Source organism: Diadema antillarum, unplaced genomic scaffold (genome assembly GCF_040938485.1).
Source record: "Diadema antillarum isolate AM-2024a unplaced genomic scaffold, OU_Dant_1.0 scf00000070, whole genome shotgun sequence".
Taxonomy (NCBI): Eukaryota; Metazoa; Echinodermata; class Echinoidea; order Diadematoida; family Diadematidae; genus Diadema; species Diadema antillarum.
This window is the reverse complement of record NW_027270959.1, coordinates 2,997,843-3,014,476: the sequence shown is the minus strand read 5'-3', so window position 1 is coordinate 3,014,476 and position 16,634 is coordinate 2,997,843. Positions and strand designations below refer to the sequence as shown.

Below are 16,634 nucleotides of genomic sequence, written 5' to 3'. Positions count from 1 at the left end.
GTGTCTTTTTTTCTCGTACATATTATATAGTCGTGATAAAAAAAAAGGCTCTGTTTAAGGTCTCATACAGGCAAAAGTTGGAAACCAGTTCTCTTTACCTAAAAAAAAAATGATAATAAGAATAAAGAAATAAGTGTTCTGAATCGGGGAAAAAAAATTCAGTTCCCAAACATAATTCGATGATCTTTGACCATCTAATTTGCAAAAAAGAATGACTGCTCATGTTCATCAGAAATTGCGATTTGCGTTATAGATTTTCTATAAATCTGTAAAACCAAGTTTCCTAGATTATTTTTAATCTTTTATGTAATTCACTTTTTATGGATCAACATTGCTAATTATAAATCCATAGTTTGGCACAGACGCTTTAATCTCCATAAAATGTCATGGAAATGATAGACGAAATAGTGCTCTGCGATAGAGTCACAAGGGCGCACATTCAAAAGTAAGCATATGGGCCTTGCCCAGAGTTACCCAATGCACATCCAAGGCAATAAAAACAAGCACGTACTATATACCCACGTTGATACATCCATGGTACCTGCCTTTAAAGGCGATGGCTAGTACCTTATTAGTGGGAATCAGTGGGAATCAGTGGAACATTTACGTATGATTTGTGCAATAATCAATGAATCGGAAGATGTAATTCAGGTGAGTTTATGGTTGAATCTAGCTTATTTTTTGTTTCCCCTGAATTTCTTTGCTGGTGCGGCATTGAGGATCATAATGATGAGAACACTCTAAGCAAGCATAATTAACGTACGGACTGAAAAGTGGCGATAATGGAGATTATAATGTAGAGAAAGTTGTTGCTTCTAAGAATAAACCCATATTTGTCATCAGGGGTATATTGATTTGTAATGGACACTAACTACCAAAGTGGACATTTAAGTCTGATTACTTGTAGAACAGTTAATGAAACAGAACATGTCAGTTTATGGTTGAATCTACAGCAAAGATTTTTAAACCATTCTATTTCTGTGCCGAAGCAGCAGCGGGTGTCAAAATGATGAGGGTTTTCAGACCAAAAATGAAACTGACAATGACAATGATTGAGATGAGATGGAAAGAAAGTTGGCTGCCTCAGAGATTAAACCAATTTCTGTCAGGAGGATTATGCTGGTTCTTTGGTTAGAGACAACTCATAAAACCCGATACAATTAATCACTTTGATTATTGATTTTAATGCTGCATGATTACTTTAGAAAAGTGGTCAGTGTCAATTTGCAATAAAAAAGAAAAAAAAGTCAAAAACAAATATAAAATACATAAGAAAATCCAAAAATAACAAAATTCATAAGAATTGAAATGACTTTTAGATTTTTTTTATGATGTACCATTGTTGAATTTTCTACAACAGATATACTCACCAAAAGTAGACTCTCGATTATCTTATTAGATTGAAATATGATCTTTGGCTTAATTTGCATAATTAATTGATAATCAAAGACTAGAAATTTATTATTTCAAACAGTCTTATGACACATTCGTGTAGATTACTGGTGCCATGCATGCCAAATTTCGTCGCGATCATGCCACTGATGGCCAAGAACTAGGGGGGGGGGGGGTGGGCAGTTTTAGCACAGCCTAAAACGCCTGGACAGATTTGGGGTAAGGGAACATTTATATCTGATTACTTAATACAGACAATTAGATAGGAAATGTCAGTCAGGCAAGTTCACAGTTGAATCTGATTCTGTTTTTAATGCGGTTTCCTCTGCCATTGGAATCCTTCTTAAAAGCCTAAGAGATTAAATCCATTTCTCTTTTGATGAGCATATTGGTCCCACAGCCATGGACACTAACTTATTGCAATGTTCATGTCTGGTCACTTGTAAAACAAGTGATGAAATTGAAAATGTCAATTATGTGAGTTATTGTTAAATTTAGCTTATCCATTTTGCTACCTTTGGGTTTCTTGGCCCTGAAAATGGTAGTTTTGCTGTCAAAATCAATTTCTGGGTCATTAGAAGCCGATTTATTGAAGAAAACATATTTCATGGCGGCCATTTTGGAAAAATCCAAGATGGCGACCATATAGGTATCGGCGCAAATGGAAACATTGTTTTCCTCATTGCTTATGCAATAACCTTTCCAAAAATGTATAATTTTGATACTCTCCAAAAAAATCTGGTGAAATTACATAAGGAACCCGACTATATAGGATTTCCCCAGTTCCCTCCCAAAAAGACCTGTCTACATATAAATCCATATAGTTACGTAAAACCCACTGCCCTTTGCTCCATGATGTGTTACGTAATTAGCAATAAGAGAAAATTTTGAATGAGTTGAATTATATGAAGTGTCTATGACACAATGTATACGCACTTTAAGGTCATTAATCTTACTTTCCAGATGCTGTACTACCACCATGCTGACCAGTTTTTACGTGCTTACAGCTTGCATTTATCAGTTAGGTTCATTGTTCCGAAAGTTCGTAATAGTTCGAAAATGAAATGAGGTTTGTCATTCCCAAGGTTAGTTAATCCGAAAATTAAACAAAGTTCGTAAATTTGAACAAAAATATGCATATTAATGAAACTTCCGCATTTCTAGCTTTATTTCGTTTTCAGATTGACGAACCTTCAGAATAGACGAACATTATTTCATTTTCGGATTGACGAACATTTGGGATAACGGAACTTCGGAATAACGAACTGTAACCGCAGTTATGACCACTGATACTGCGTTACTCTTTAAATGCTGAAAACTCACTGTGACCATATTTGCATTTGTAAGTTATTATACGGCAGGGGATAATACTTCAACATTCAATAAAAAGGAATAGGATTGCAGTCACAATACCATTGCCTTTCGCTCGGATTCTCTATTCGCTCTCTCTTTACCGTTCATGTAGAAAGCAAACACACCATCTAGCAGAATAACTTGTCAAACCGAGAATATTTTTTTTTTGTCACAGTAAGAAGGAAATCAAGGATCGCAGCGTAAATCTTAAACATTTACAATAAAAAAGAAAGTTATCTGAGTTGTTACCTCCGACCACGTGATTTTCTAAGTATATTTCCGTCTTTGCCGCTAGTGTAAAGTTAATGCAAGAGAATGATACAAAAAAACAATTTCTCCTGAGTGAGTCTTAATTTCTGAATCTTATTTGTGAGTCATGGTTCCCCAACCCATTTTGCTCTGGCTCCCGCTCTAAATGATACTAACCCCTTCCATTATCCAGCATCTTTATTGTTTTACAATTAGTGGAAGCATCATTCTTATTGAGATAGCATTTCTAGAATGCAATAAAAGATCTTTGCAAGAGTCACTGTTCTTCGTAGAGGGACTATTATTAGATGTCAAAATATCTCATCTGCTTCCCGAAAAAAAAAAAAAGAGTACGAAGTATGTCTGACGCCTGCTGGAGACCGGTGGCTTAAACGACCAATGAAAATCCATACGCCGCCAAGTTAAAGAGTATGCAAAAGTTCAAGGCTTCTTGTTTTATTTTTTGAAACAGCCAAAGATCTCGCCGATACAACAAGGAAGGAAATGAGCTCTCTCACAGTTATTGTTGTTTTTGTCTGTCACAGTGTATGCGTATGGCGGCACGTACCTGGATGCATTTGCATGAGTACAAGCAAGGAGCTTCAAACGTTTGAAGCTCCTTGGTACAAGAGTACGGCCTGAATATATGCATGTATAAATAAACATGTTATAGAGACCTTGCAGCATTCCCAGCTCAACTTTTTCAAGGACAAGTCGTCTAGATGCATTCTGACTGATGTCTGCCTGTACTGTAGACAGACTCTGAGAGGTCTTACGAAGTATTGCTGAGGGGTACCAGTTTTTCTTTTCGATTGAATGGTTGTTCCTACAGAAGAGGCAGTTAAGATTACCTTGGCACAGATAAAAAGGGAGCTCCTTTTTAAAGTTTGAGTTGATCATGTTATCCCGCGGGGTAATAGTCCTTGCATGCTTCCACTTGATAGCTCATTATCATGTGACAGGGAACGAGCGGGTTACTAATGTAGGGACCCGATTCCGAGATATGATGTTATCGACCATTGGTAACGACCCAACGGATCTCGTCATCGTGCTCGACTCGTCTGGAAGCGTCGGAGCGACGGACTACGACAAATCCGTCGTCTTTGTCAAGACAGCTTCCCTGATATTTCCAATACAACCAGCAAAGACGAGGGTTGCCATTGTCTCGTATTCGTCGTGTGATAGGATTCACACTTATGTCGATTACATCACAACCCCAGCGGGCAAGAATAAGTGCACCTTCAACCAAGACATCGACTCAACTGTTCGGTATGAAGGCGGCAACACATGCACCAACAATGCTTTGCAGAGAGCAGGACAAGTCCTGTCCCAAGGACGTAGTGGTGTTAACAAGTAAGCCTATACCAATAACAAACATGTCCATTGTGTTATACATGCAGGCCTTATACATTGTGTATTCAATATTTACATGTATTATAATATCATATGCATCTATAGGCCTAGGTGGTTTTCTTTTTTCACAAAATGAGTTTACTGCAGTGAGTTCCCACTTATGTTTTTAACGCAGAGCGATCGGATCGCGGGGAAGAGCAATCGAGGGAGAAACTTTCTGAATTTGTCAGAACCTTATTTAATTTTCGGACTATCTCACCTTCGAAATAACGAACCTTCTTTCAATTTCGGATTATTGAACCTTCGAACAAAACCTTATATCTTTTTGACAGCTGTTTGATGATACACGAACTGTCCGAATTCAGTAACAAACCTTCGAATAACGCCTTACAATTTGTTTAAAAAACAGTGAAATGTGTAGTGAAATTAAAGCTCTGTATGATGTTTTTTCCCTTTTCATTTGATGCAATAACTATAATTGAATGGAAGTGAGATGAATTGAATTGAATTTAGAATGTCTCGCCACTTGAATCATCTTTTTGTCACCTCTTCCTTCAACCCCTCCCCCCAGGGTTATTATGCTGTCGACTGACGGAGCCTCTAATGACGGCGGATCTCCATTTAACACTGCCCAGGGGCTAAAGAACCAAGGTATCACCATCTTTTCCATTGGATTGGGATCAGGTATTAACGCGGAAGAGCTGGAGGCTATAGCGACCTCTGTCGAGGACCATCTCTTCTATCTTGAACAGCTCGGAGATGTTTCGGACTTTGGTGATGTGATCAAGTCAGGTAATTGCACCTTCATATGTCCACAATATATGATTTTTACACACACACACACACACACACCAACACACACACACACACACACACAAAAGAGTTTGTGCAACCTTTTCCTGTTACACACAGTATCTTCGCAGCAGGTGCAAATACTAACGTGACCTGATAGATCTCTAAGAGTATACATTGCGAAACGTCCTGCGGTATTATCCCCATCATAGCCAAAGACTATTTTTGTGTATATGCATGGAGACGATAGTGATTTAGGGCTTTGTTCAAGTTCAAGTACAAAGTTCAAAGTTTATTTCATTTTTCAACAAAAACATATGTTTCACTTCATTTAGTAACAGAAAATAAGGTAAGTAGAACATAGTGAAATAAAAAGAGTATAACAATTGAGGACCTAACGTAATCATACATTGTATTGCAAGAAAGAAACATAAGTGATCAAAGCGAAATACATGTATACCGTTGTTTTAAATGCGAAAAATGGAGGGACCCACTAAAAAGACAGAGCTTGTAGTATGTGGGTCCCTCTGGAGAAGAACATCAACGAAAAGATAAATTGAACCGTCGTATATACAAAAAGATAACAAAGTGGAAGAAGTCTGGAAGCCCGCTAGAAATTAAATTAACAAATAAATACATTTTATACATAGACGCGAACTAACATAAAACAGGACTAGACAGCAAGACAACTACTAAAGAAAAGGTTGTAAAGGACAAAACGGGATGGACAAGACTGACGAACTGAAGACAAAATAGCAGACAAGAACGCAAACAAGAGACAGAAACAGTAACAGAACAACAGAAACAACATAAACATAAACAGCGATCTTCGGCAGAAGCATGCCGAGAGAAACAGAAGATAGTTGCTGGGGAAAGCGAAATTTTGACGCCTTGAAGAAAGACAAGAAAATAGAAAACAGAGGGATATATGAACCGAAGTAGCACACGGAGAGTCAGCTACTAGACTCTATGGGTAAAAAATGGCATAGATGACAACATTGCAAACATCCAGGGGAAAAAATACCGTTAATTCATCGAATAGGGGACAAAGTAAACAGGTTAGTATAAAAAAAGGCCAAAAGGTTAATTCAGTATTGTAGAGTCATACGATTGCAATAAAAAAGACTTCAGTCTCCTCTTGAAAGAGTATATGGATGGTGCATCTTTTAAGTCATGATTTAAAGAATTCCAATAATTTTGGCCTACATAAATAAGTGAGTTTTTAGCAAAAATCGTTCTTAAAAGAGGTACATGAAATTCACCAGATCGCCTAGTGGGATATTTATGAAATGATTGATTTTTGAGGAACATAGAATCAAAAATAGATGGAAGCAAGTTATTACAATACTTGTACATAAATTGCCCTAAATTAAACAAAAACAAATCTGTAATTTTTAAGAGCTTGTTGGAGGCAAACAACATATTTGTATGAGAACGTACAGAGGAATTACAGATAACACGAAGAGCTTTCTTTTGTAAAAGGAACACTTTGTCTAATAAATTCTGATGGGTGTTGCCCCAAACTAATACTCCATAATTAAAATGAGGCAATATTAACGACGAATATAACATAAGTAATGATTTTTGTGAAATATGAAATTTCAATCTATTTATTATACCTATATTGCGTGATACTATATTACAAACATTATCAACATGTGATTTCCAGGAAAGTTTGTCATCCACAATGACACCCAAAAATTTGGTATGTGAGACTATTTGTAGATGAGAGTCATCTAATACTATATTCATACTTAAACTATCAACGGTGTTACTAAAAAGCATATATTTCGTTTTTTGAGCATTGAGTGATAGCCTATTGGCCCTGACCCAATTTGTCACTTTCTTCAACTCAATGTTGATTTTATGAACAAGAAAATCAATATCATTATGGGCAAAAAATACATTTGTGTCATCTGCAAAATGAATAAAAGAGAGGCTGTCGGATACGCGACAAAAATCATTGATATAAATAATGAACAATAACGGCCCTAAAAGACTTCCCTGTGGGACGCCGCATTTGACTTCTCTGACAACTGAATCATAGTTTTTAATTGTTACAAATTGTTTTCTGTCAACTAAATAACTCCTGAACATCTCCAAGGCCTTCCCACGTATTCCATAATGCGATAACTTATAAAGTAAAATATCATGATTGATAGTGTCGAAGGCCTTGGAGAAGTCCAAGAAAATACTAACTAAATGAGAATGGTTATCGATTGCATGAACAACTCTATCAACAAAATGCAAAAGAGCATGCGTAGTACTATGTTTCTCGCGAAAACCAAACTGATAATTCGTAATAACCTCATGTGCCTTCAAAAAGATTAATCATTCTCTTATAAATGAGTTTTTCTAAGACCTTGGACAATGACGATAATAATGAAATTGGGCGATAATTGCTGATTTCAAACTTATCACCTGCCTTAAATATTGGGATTACTTTAGCTAATTTCATTTTATCGGGAAACACACCGTTAAAAATTGACAAATTGAATATATGAGCAAGTGGATCAGCAACCGAGGAAATAACACCCTTAAGTACAAAATTATTTATCTCATCATAACCAGAACTACGTTTATTTTCAAAAGAGGAAACTATATCAATAATTTCAAATCTGTTAGTTGGTGTGAAAAATATGGAATCAGAGTTACGCTGACCTAAAAATTCAGTAAAATGAGTCTCTGTTGCAGGAATGTTATGAGCATAATTTTCGCCTATCTTTGAAAAATAAGTATTAAAAATATTTGCAATATAAAGGGGATCATTAATCAATTCATCATTCACTTTAACTCTATCAATGTCAGAGTTTTTACTCGGAACATTCATGGCCTGTTTTAAAACTTTCCAGGTATTTTTCATATCAAACTTATATCTCGATAATTGCTTAGAATAATATCTTTTCTTTTCAGAACGTAAAATCATTGTCAAAGTATTTTTGTATGATGTATATCTATTCTTCGATCGCTCAGTTTTTTCCATTTTGTACTTATAATACAAACGATTTTTCCTATTAATTGAACGAAGAATTGATCTTGAAATCCAAGGTAACCTTGGTGTTTTTTTATACTCTGTTCTATTTCTTTGTTTTGGAATTACATCATCTAAATGATGATTGAAAATTTCCATAAAATTATGAAAAGATATATTAACGTCATCGCTGCCAAATACTCCTGACCAGTCAGCATTCTCGAGAGCCGCATCAAAACTTGCTAACTTTTCAGGTGAAACTCTACGTCTGAACAAAAAAGATGAAACAGGTTTAGTATTAGCTGGTGTTTTAGGTGTAAAACAAGTCATTATTGGAAAATGATCGGTCATATCTGAAAGAATTATAAAAGAATCGGGGAGGGGTAAAATATTACAAAATAAGTTGTCAATGAGGGTGGCAGAGCGATCTGTAACACGTGTGGGTTTAGAAATAAGCGGAAGAAAAGACGAGGACAGAAGTGTGTGGAGAAACTCACTAGAGATATTATCATGCTCAGACTTCAGCAAATCAATATTAAAATCGCCGAGTAAGAAGCAATCCTTATTTTGAAAAACGTGTGAATTAGCCAGATCTGAAAAATAATCTAAAAAATCATTAGAATTTGAATTAGGGGGTCTGTATATAACGCCTACCATAAGATTTCTACATCCTGGGATAAAAATTTCTATAAACAAAGATTCAACAATATTGTCCATTCTAGAGATATCTTCATGAATAATAGTATCATAGGAACGTGCTACATACAATGCAACCCCCCCCCCCTCCATTCTTATCAGACCTATTGTTAACAAATAAATTATAACCCTCGATTGCGAAATAATTTTCTGCACTAGAAGCTAACCATGTCTCACTTAATCCGATAACGGATAGCGACTGACTTGCATCAGATTCTAATAAAATTTTTAAATCATCAAAATGTTTATTCAAACTCCTTATATTTGAATGCAACTAAGAAAATGTATCCTCAGAAAAATTATGAATTATATTTTTGTATTGATTCACTTTAATATAATTGCACAACTTATTTTGGGTGATATTATCATTACTAAAATCAAAAGGCAATTCATTTGCAGCAGTGTTCAGGCTATCGGTAACAAAATTATCGTAAGGGGTGGTTCGTATACTGGTTGACCCACTCACTGGGTCAGAGTCTAAGCCTGTGTCCCTAAACAATTCAAAAAAATCATCGTTCGATAAGGAATAAAATGGAGCATTCAAAAAATTAGCCATAATTACGAATACAAAACGAATCTTTTAAAGTCTGCGTCATCAACGAAACTAGGATGTAGTGAACGAGTGGACAATACAAGAAAATACCCAGTCGCCGTAATGTGGCAAGACACTGGAGTAAGTTACGAACATGGGTGACGTCAAAATCATGATGAGCAGAAGATCGCTGAGGAGACGTAGAACGTGAAACGAGAAGGGGAAGAATGAGGTAAGTAAGAGCAGTGAGAAGAATCGACAGAAAAGGACATAGAACACACACAACACAATAACAAGAATAAATCCAGTGTCTCAGTGGGCTTCCGAGAAGACATACATGCATTGGAAAGGATAAAGAGGATTGTGAGAGGCAAGCCGATATGCTAGAGCGAAGAAGGTGGGATAACAAAGCCATGTTGTAGTGTGTTTGGGGGAGGGCTCCCGCCAGATACGGAAAATACGATGGGGAACAGAATTACATTAGATGAAATAAAATTGTAATGAATAATGATCCTTCAATGATAACACGACAATTTAACAGCATAAGAGAATGTGTAAGGAGGTTTAAATACATCTTTCTTGAGTTTCGGATATAACATTTCGGAACGATTAATGAAAGAAAGAAAGAAAAAAAGAAAAAAAATAATTACATTCATATATAACATCCAAAAAACAAATGAGTTCAAGATTTAGGATTAAAGTATTGTACATGGTAATCAAGAATTTTACAATATAACAATGTAATCAATGAGGCGAAAACGTTTTATAATAATGGCCATCAGACAGAAAGGTAACAGAGATATGTACTGGACGGTATGCTGAGGATGCAAAGAGTATGCAGTATACCATGTGTGCAGGAAATCAGAGGGAACGCCAGTGCAAGCGAGAGAGGGCGGCATAGAGCCGGAAGCTAGCGTCTCTATCGTGTGACATCAACATTGTTGAGACTAAGTGTAAGCCAACATATAAGTAAAAGGGGAGAAGAACTATACAGTGTACAATGCATTTTGAAATAGACAACATGTATACTATGAACATGGGAAGTAATATCCGCACAAAAAAAAGGAAAAAAATACAGGTATCAAACAGGATAGTACCTCATGACTTCAGGTTATAGGAACAAAATGAGAATAAGGCTGTAGACAAAGGAAATGATAATTCCCGAGGGACCCCCGGAAACCTCACACTGTCCCAGCGAGACACCCGAAATCTGCCACCTGGTGGCTATGAGTATAATGAACAGTATGAATAAAGGCTTTTTAATAATCATACAAGTGGGACAATTTATTGTGCACTTGTCTGCAAGATGAATCTGTGGTAGCAGGAAGAGAGAGAAGAAGAAAAGAAGAGGAGGAGAAGGATAAAAAAAGGAAAAGAAAACTAACAAAGTACCACGGTTAGACCATACACAATAGTCATTCGCGTGATATTTAGTACAAGGCACGTCACCTGTGTGTTGAATACATAAAACATCTGGAGTAGTTTTAAGGTCCAGAGCGTATTATAATCTTTCAAAGACATTTCAAAACTTCCATTACTACAAAATAATGTACATTTATAGTGCTCAATATTTACGGAAAACATTAAAACCTTGTGCATTGAACTGTATGACAAACAGTATGCAACTTCTAAGGTATAGCCAAGGAATCGCGTTGGCAGGATAGAACGGGAAGGACAGATTGGGTATTGGTAATAAAACCTCTCTGTATGTTTACAGACTCTTTTGGTACTCTACAAACCGGAGCAAACCAGTGTGGGATAATTATGTACTTTACATAAATTACTTTAGTTCAAGAGGATCCAGGGAATGTTTTCACGATAAATGAACAGAAGGGATTGACACACGATAACAAATACAGGCGTCATGGCAAAGGGTAATGGCATAAGATGAAAGTGTGTTTTTTCACTTCACTTGTAAATACAAAAAAGAAGGGTAATGACATAAGATAAAAGCGTACTTTCAACTCATTTGTAAATGCAAGGAGGAGAGAGGGTAATGACATGAGATAAAAGCGCATTAGCACTTCACTTATAAGTGCGAGAATTTGCTATACATTGTTAGAGAATTCCTTAGAGACCAAATATCTCAGGGTGCATGCGGAACAATGCTGCAGTTTTACAAAGAATAGGGTTACGCTTAGTGCGTAAACCTGTCACAATTGGTCTCATTATCGGATAGGGGCTAATGAATCCCAAATCACACGGGAGGGGGGCTGGATATTCATGATGGGCGTGTCTCGACTCCAGTGTTAAGACACACAATAGCCATGATTTAAGTTGGATGTACCATAGAGTGCATCCACTGCAAGGAGTGCATTTTTTAGAACAAAAGAATGGGGTTATGTAAACTGCAAACCTCTAACATCTGGGCTCATCCTCTGAAGGGGTTTGGAGTTACTTTAGTTGAAAACACAATTCTAAGAAATTCCAAGTCGCTCATCTAGAGAAAAGAGGAAGTTAGGATGTGTGCGCCTCGACAATACCATGAGCCATCAAATTTACAACAGCCTTTCAATCCATTCATTTGACTGGGAAAGCCATCATTATTTTTGTTTCAATTTTAGAGGGAGAAGCAATGCAAGCTGTTAAATTGCATCAAACGGACACCCGTGGTCGAAAGGGAGACGCTATGCCAGACACACACATACACACAAACAATTATTGGGTGCATTTTCAAGAAAAGTAGCAGTCACGGATGAATTTACAAGATGGCAGCTAACAGTGGCTATGGTGTAACAGGCAACGTGGACGTTGTTAGAAACTTCCATAATGATTCTTACATTACACTAATTTCTATTTACATATTAATGGGGATTATACTGAGGAGTGCATCTCCAGTCTATTCTATCATCACACAATAGGCAAGGCAAAGAGTGTCGCCTTACCTTAGCACACACATACACACACACAAAAAAAAAAACAAACTCGGGCTTTGACCTTTTAAAGGATTGAAATAATCATTCATCCAGCAGGCGGTAACAACCTGGTCGCAAATCACCTCCTCTTCGGGGGGGGGGGGGGGGGAGGGGGTAGACCTCCACACATACAAAAGGGATTTTATATATTATTAAAAAAAAAATGACCCATTGCCGAGAAAAAAGTCAGTATTCAATTCCAATGAATTCATCAAAATATCATTTCGACCTCTGTTGCGACACGGATTGTCGCCCCTACACGGATTGTCGCCCCCTACACGGATTGTCGCCTGGCGACAATCCGTGACGCTTGTGCAGTTCCCAGTTTTTGACCTCGAAGGCGACAATCCGTGTTGGCAAAAAAATTTGTTGCGACACGGATTGTCGCCCCGTCACGGATTGTCGCCCCGGGCTCGGGGTGGTTCCTCCGGTGTTAAGCTTTGGTGGGATGGGTATGACTGGTAAAGTTATGCGTATGTGTGTGTGTGTGTGTGTGTGTGTGTGTGTGTGTGTGTGTGTGTGTGTGTGTGCATTGTAAGCTGCATGATATGTGATGTGTATGATTTGTTGTGTGTGTGTGTGTGTGTTTGTGTGTGTGTTTGGAGTATAATAATACAATATGTAGAAACTGTGCATGTGTGGTGGTTACATAGTGGTAGTGGTTTGATTGTCTGTGTGTATATGTGTGCCTGTATGTTTACGTGTGTATGTGGAATATAGTGGCGCTACTGTGGCAATACAAACGCCTTCAGAGTGTATGAGCACGTGTTTAAAGAATTCACACCAGCGTTGATCTAAAAATAGTATGGGTGTGTCAACCAGATATCAGCGGTGAGGCGGGCTAGGCGAGAGAGAGACCGAGAGAAAATACATACGAGGGAGGTACCCTCCCCAAATGTTATTTGTCTTTGTTCATTTTTCCCTGCAGTCATTTTCTTCCATCAGTCTTATAAACTAGAACGTCCATACCACTATTCTTTGTCCCAGAATAGGTTTGGCATGCTTTATGTATGAGCGAATAATTTCCACACGCCGTAAAAAATTGTCAATCGTTACTTGATTAATTAGCACAAACGAACTGCCATTGCACACCGCTAATACATACGTAATACAAACAAACACCAACAAACACTCGAACAAACCTCATAATGCAAACAAACCAACTCAACACTTTTTTCCTTGATATTTATTGATTTCATTCAAATCATTCATAAATCGACCCATTCTGGGTGCAACATGAACAAAAAAAGTTACAAATGGCAATTCGAAACAAAAGCAAATCCATGTGTCAATTTATACCACAAATAATCTCACTTCAACATAGATAACTCGATTATAGACCAACCCTACTAATAATTTCTTCACGAGAAAGTTTTGACATGTATAGGGCCCTACCAAACCTATATTCCTTGAATATATTGGTTTGGATCATGTAACACCTTCTTACTTAAAAGGGCATATACATAAAAAAACACACAAATATATTACACAAATCTAGAATAAAATCAGTCATAAAAAACCCCACCACCCCCTCCCCTCCCAAACCGAAACAAATCTAGGGCCTACATCTATCCTAAATATTAAATCCTACCAACATCCGTCATACCATTTATAACTATCCTTCTTCAAATCCAATCCCCAACCCACCAACCCCTGATTAAACAAAACCTAAATCATCCCACACCCACATTCACCGACCCAAATACATACATACATACACATACACACACACACACACACACACACACACATACACACGAAGGTTCGTTATTCCGAAGTTTCGTTTTTTCCGAGGCTTCATTTATCCGAAACACACAATTCCCTATACCTAGTGGTTCGTTGATCCAAAAATGAAATTCGGAATAACGAACCTTCGGAATAATGACCCTTCGGACGAATGAGCCTTCGGACGAATGAGCCTTCAGAATAACAAACTTTTGCAATAACGAAATGTAACCCCCTTCCCACATACCGACGCACACCCGAACCGATACCACATCCTTCCTGATGAAACGATTTCCCAATGTTGATAAATAAGACATAATGGACCGTATGCAGAAAAGCAGCATCCGCCCGCACGCAAGCTCCACTCCGAATTCATATACAAATCTGCCAAACAAACTCATCAAATTCAAAGCTGCTGATAAAATCAATATCAATGTTTATGCCAGCAACAGCTTACTAAGTATCCCTCCCCACGCGCAGCTAAAAAACACATACGCAAAAAACTGACATAATAAACACATTCTTCCATCACACACACACACACACACACACACACACACACACACACGCACACACGCACACGCACAAACGGACACTAAATTATCATGTGCACGCGCACATACACACTTCCTTGAAACCTCACCATGACTTTTTACATGGCATGTTTGCATGGATGTAGCCATGTAAGTTATGTGTTAGTATTTCAATGATTATGTCTAGAACGATATTACCCAGCAAAATGTGCTTCGAGGGCGGGCGACAATCCGTGCCGCTAGCCCCCTAACCGGATTGTCGCCAGGCGACAATCCGTGTAGGGGGCGACAATCCGTGCCGCCAACGCCCATCACGGATTGACGCCCCGAGCAGGAGGCGACAATCCGTGTAGGGGCAACAATCCGTGTCGCAACAGACCTCCCTTAGTCTGTAACATAACGGGAAAAAGTAACATTGATGAGTGCGATGATTTATCAGATTGACAAGATACAGATGGTGAACCCGAGAGAGTCGCCGAATACTTGAACAAATGAGAATATATATGCGAATTACCTTTCAAAGAATTATAACATACATTTTGTCTCACGGACATTAGTGCCCTGTATATCCAAAAAAAAGTATTATTTTTTTAACGGGTGTAATAACTTTCATATTATGCATCCTATTGACTACTCTATAGAAATTCGGGGGAGAAATTATCATTAATTTGTACTACGCAAAACCACTTTTTCGCCATAAAAAAAAATTAACCAATTATGCATAAACCAAATAAAATACTCAAACTTTTAAAGTTGAAACGTTCGTTCATCATGTAAGAAGCGTCACACCGGGCTTATCAGAAACGTTTCTCTTTTCTTTTGTAAACTAAATACCAGTGTTTTATATTGAGTTAATGTACCACTGAATTCATTCCGAGACATTGAGAACAAAAACAACACAAGACAAAGAAAAAACTAATCGGCAACTATAAGAGTTCCATATAAAATGCACACGGAATTTAAGCAATATTCTTGATTGCATTGGCAGTAACATATGTCGCTCTCTCTTTATGGTGAAGAAAAAAAAAATCATGCCGATGTATGAATAAAAAAGAGATACTGGCGAAGAGTCTTGTGCCTCATACATCCTGAATTGAGATTTTTTTTTTCCTGTCACCTACTAACTCAGGCTGTTTTTTGACTGGCATTGGAAACAGCAATATTACATTTATGGATAATCTTATGTGAGCCATAAATAAGCTGATAATCTTGGGTAACATAAAGATTCACAATTTTTCTTTGTTTGGTTGCAGTGTACGAAAACGAAGACACGTTTTCAGACATCAAATTTCTAAAAACATAATTTCACTGTAGAATACATTTTGAATGAAATGAGCTTACTCTTTCCAGTCACTCCAATTTTGCTGTGGCACTCCATTCGATTTTGCTTTACGCGTTTGAAGGTACACCTTGGTTCCATTCAGCCGGATTCCTGGTTGAGAGAATCTTCTCTTGTCGAAGTTTATAGGCGATTGTTGCTAATCGTGCCCGCTCCCGTTTCATATTGGCAGGTAGATCTGTGCGTATTGACACCCTGGCGAAGTTGAATCCGTGAGATACGCTGTCAGCATAGCTCCGGGCGGGGCTGGTGGATCCCAGTTGGGTAGGACTGTCGACTCTCTCCGTGCTTTCGGGTTGCTGGCCGTCTGGAGTGGATTGGGTCGATTGGTTACTCGAGGGGCGTATTGGGTCCGGTCGACCTCCGGAAGGGGCGGCGGGGGCTGGTCGAGTTCGGGGATGCTCGTACGCCTGTAGCAGACGATTTCTGTCAGCCATTCGGCCAAATCTGACAATTATAGGCTGGGGCCCTGTGGGTTCAGCGTCTCTTCTGGCGGAGGGCAGTCGGTGGGCATTGATGACTGGAATTGCCCGGGCTTCCTGTAAAGTATTGCCGAGGTAGTGACAGAAGACATGAGCAATCGTATCATAGATATTTTCATTCCTGTCCTCCGGAATCCCGTAGATAAGGAGATTCTGCTTTCTCTGGTGCAGCTCCAGCGATATCAGTTTTTCATTAAGATCGTCTATTTTGTTTTCCATTGACTCATTTATGTAAGGTATGGTTTCCTTCTCTAACGACTGTATTTTTTCAGCGTTGAAGTTCACGGTTGCCTCAATTTCGG

At 38.0% G+C, this 16,634-nt stretch overlaps 1 protein-coding gene across 1 annotated transcript in view; it reads left to right on the top strand.

Annotated features, from left to right (window-relative positions):
- The first annotated feature begins 3,703 nt into the window (after positions 1-3,703).
- The window catches only part of LOC139716842 (sushi, von Willebrand factor type A, EGF and pentraxin domain-containing protein 1-like), a 32,830-nt gene continuing 19,899 nt past the window's right edge, over positions 3,704-16,634 (top strand). Inside the window, exons 1-2 of the mRNA XM_071628375.1 lie at positions 3,704-4,347; positions 4,919-5,139. Of these exons, the coding sequence (XP_071484476.1) occupies positions 3,893-4,347; positions 4,919-5,139 (676 nt within the window). The 5' untranslated portion in view covers positions 3,704-3,892. The remainder of the gene's footprint in view (positions 4,348-4,918; positions 5,140-16,634) is intronic.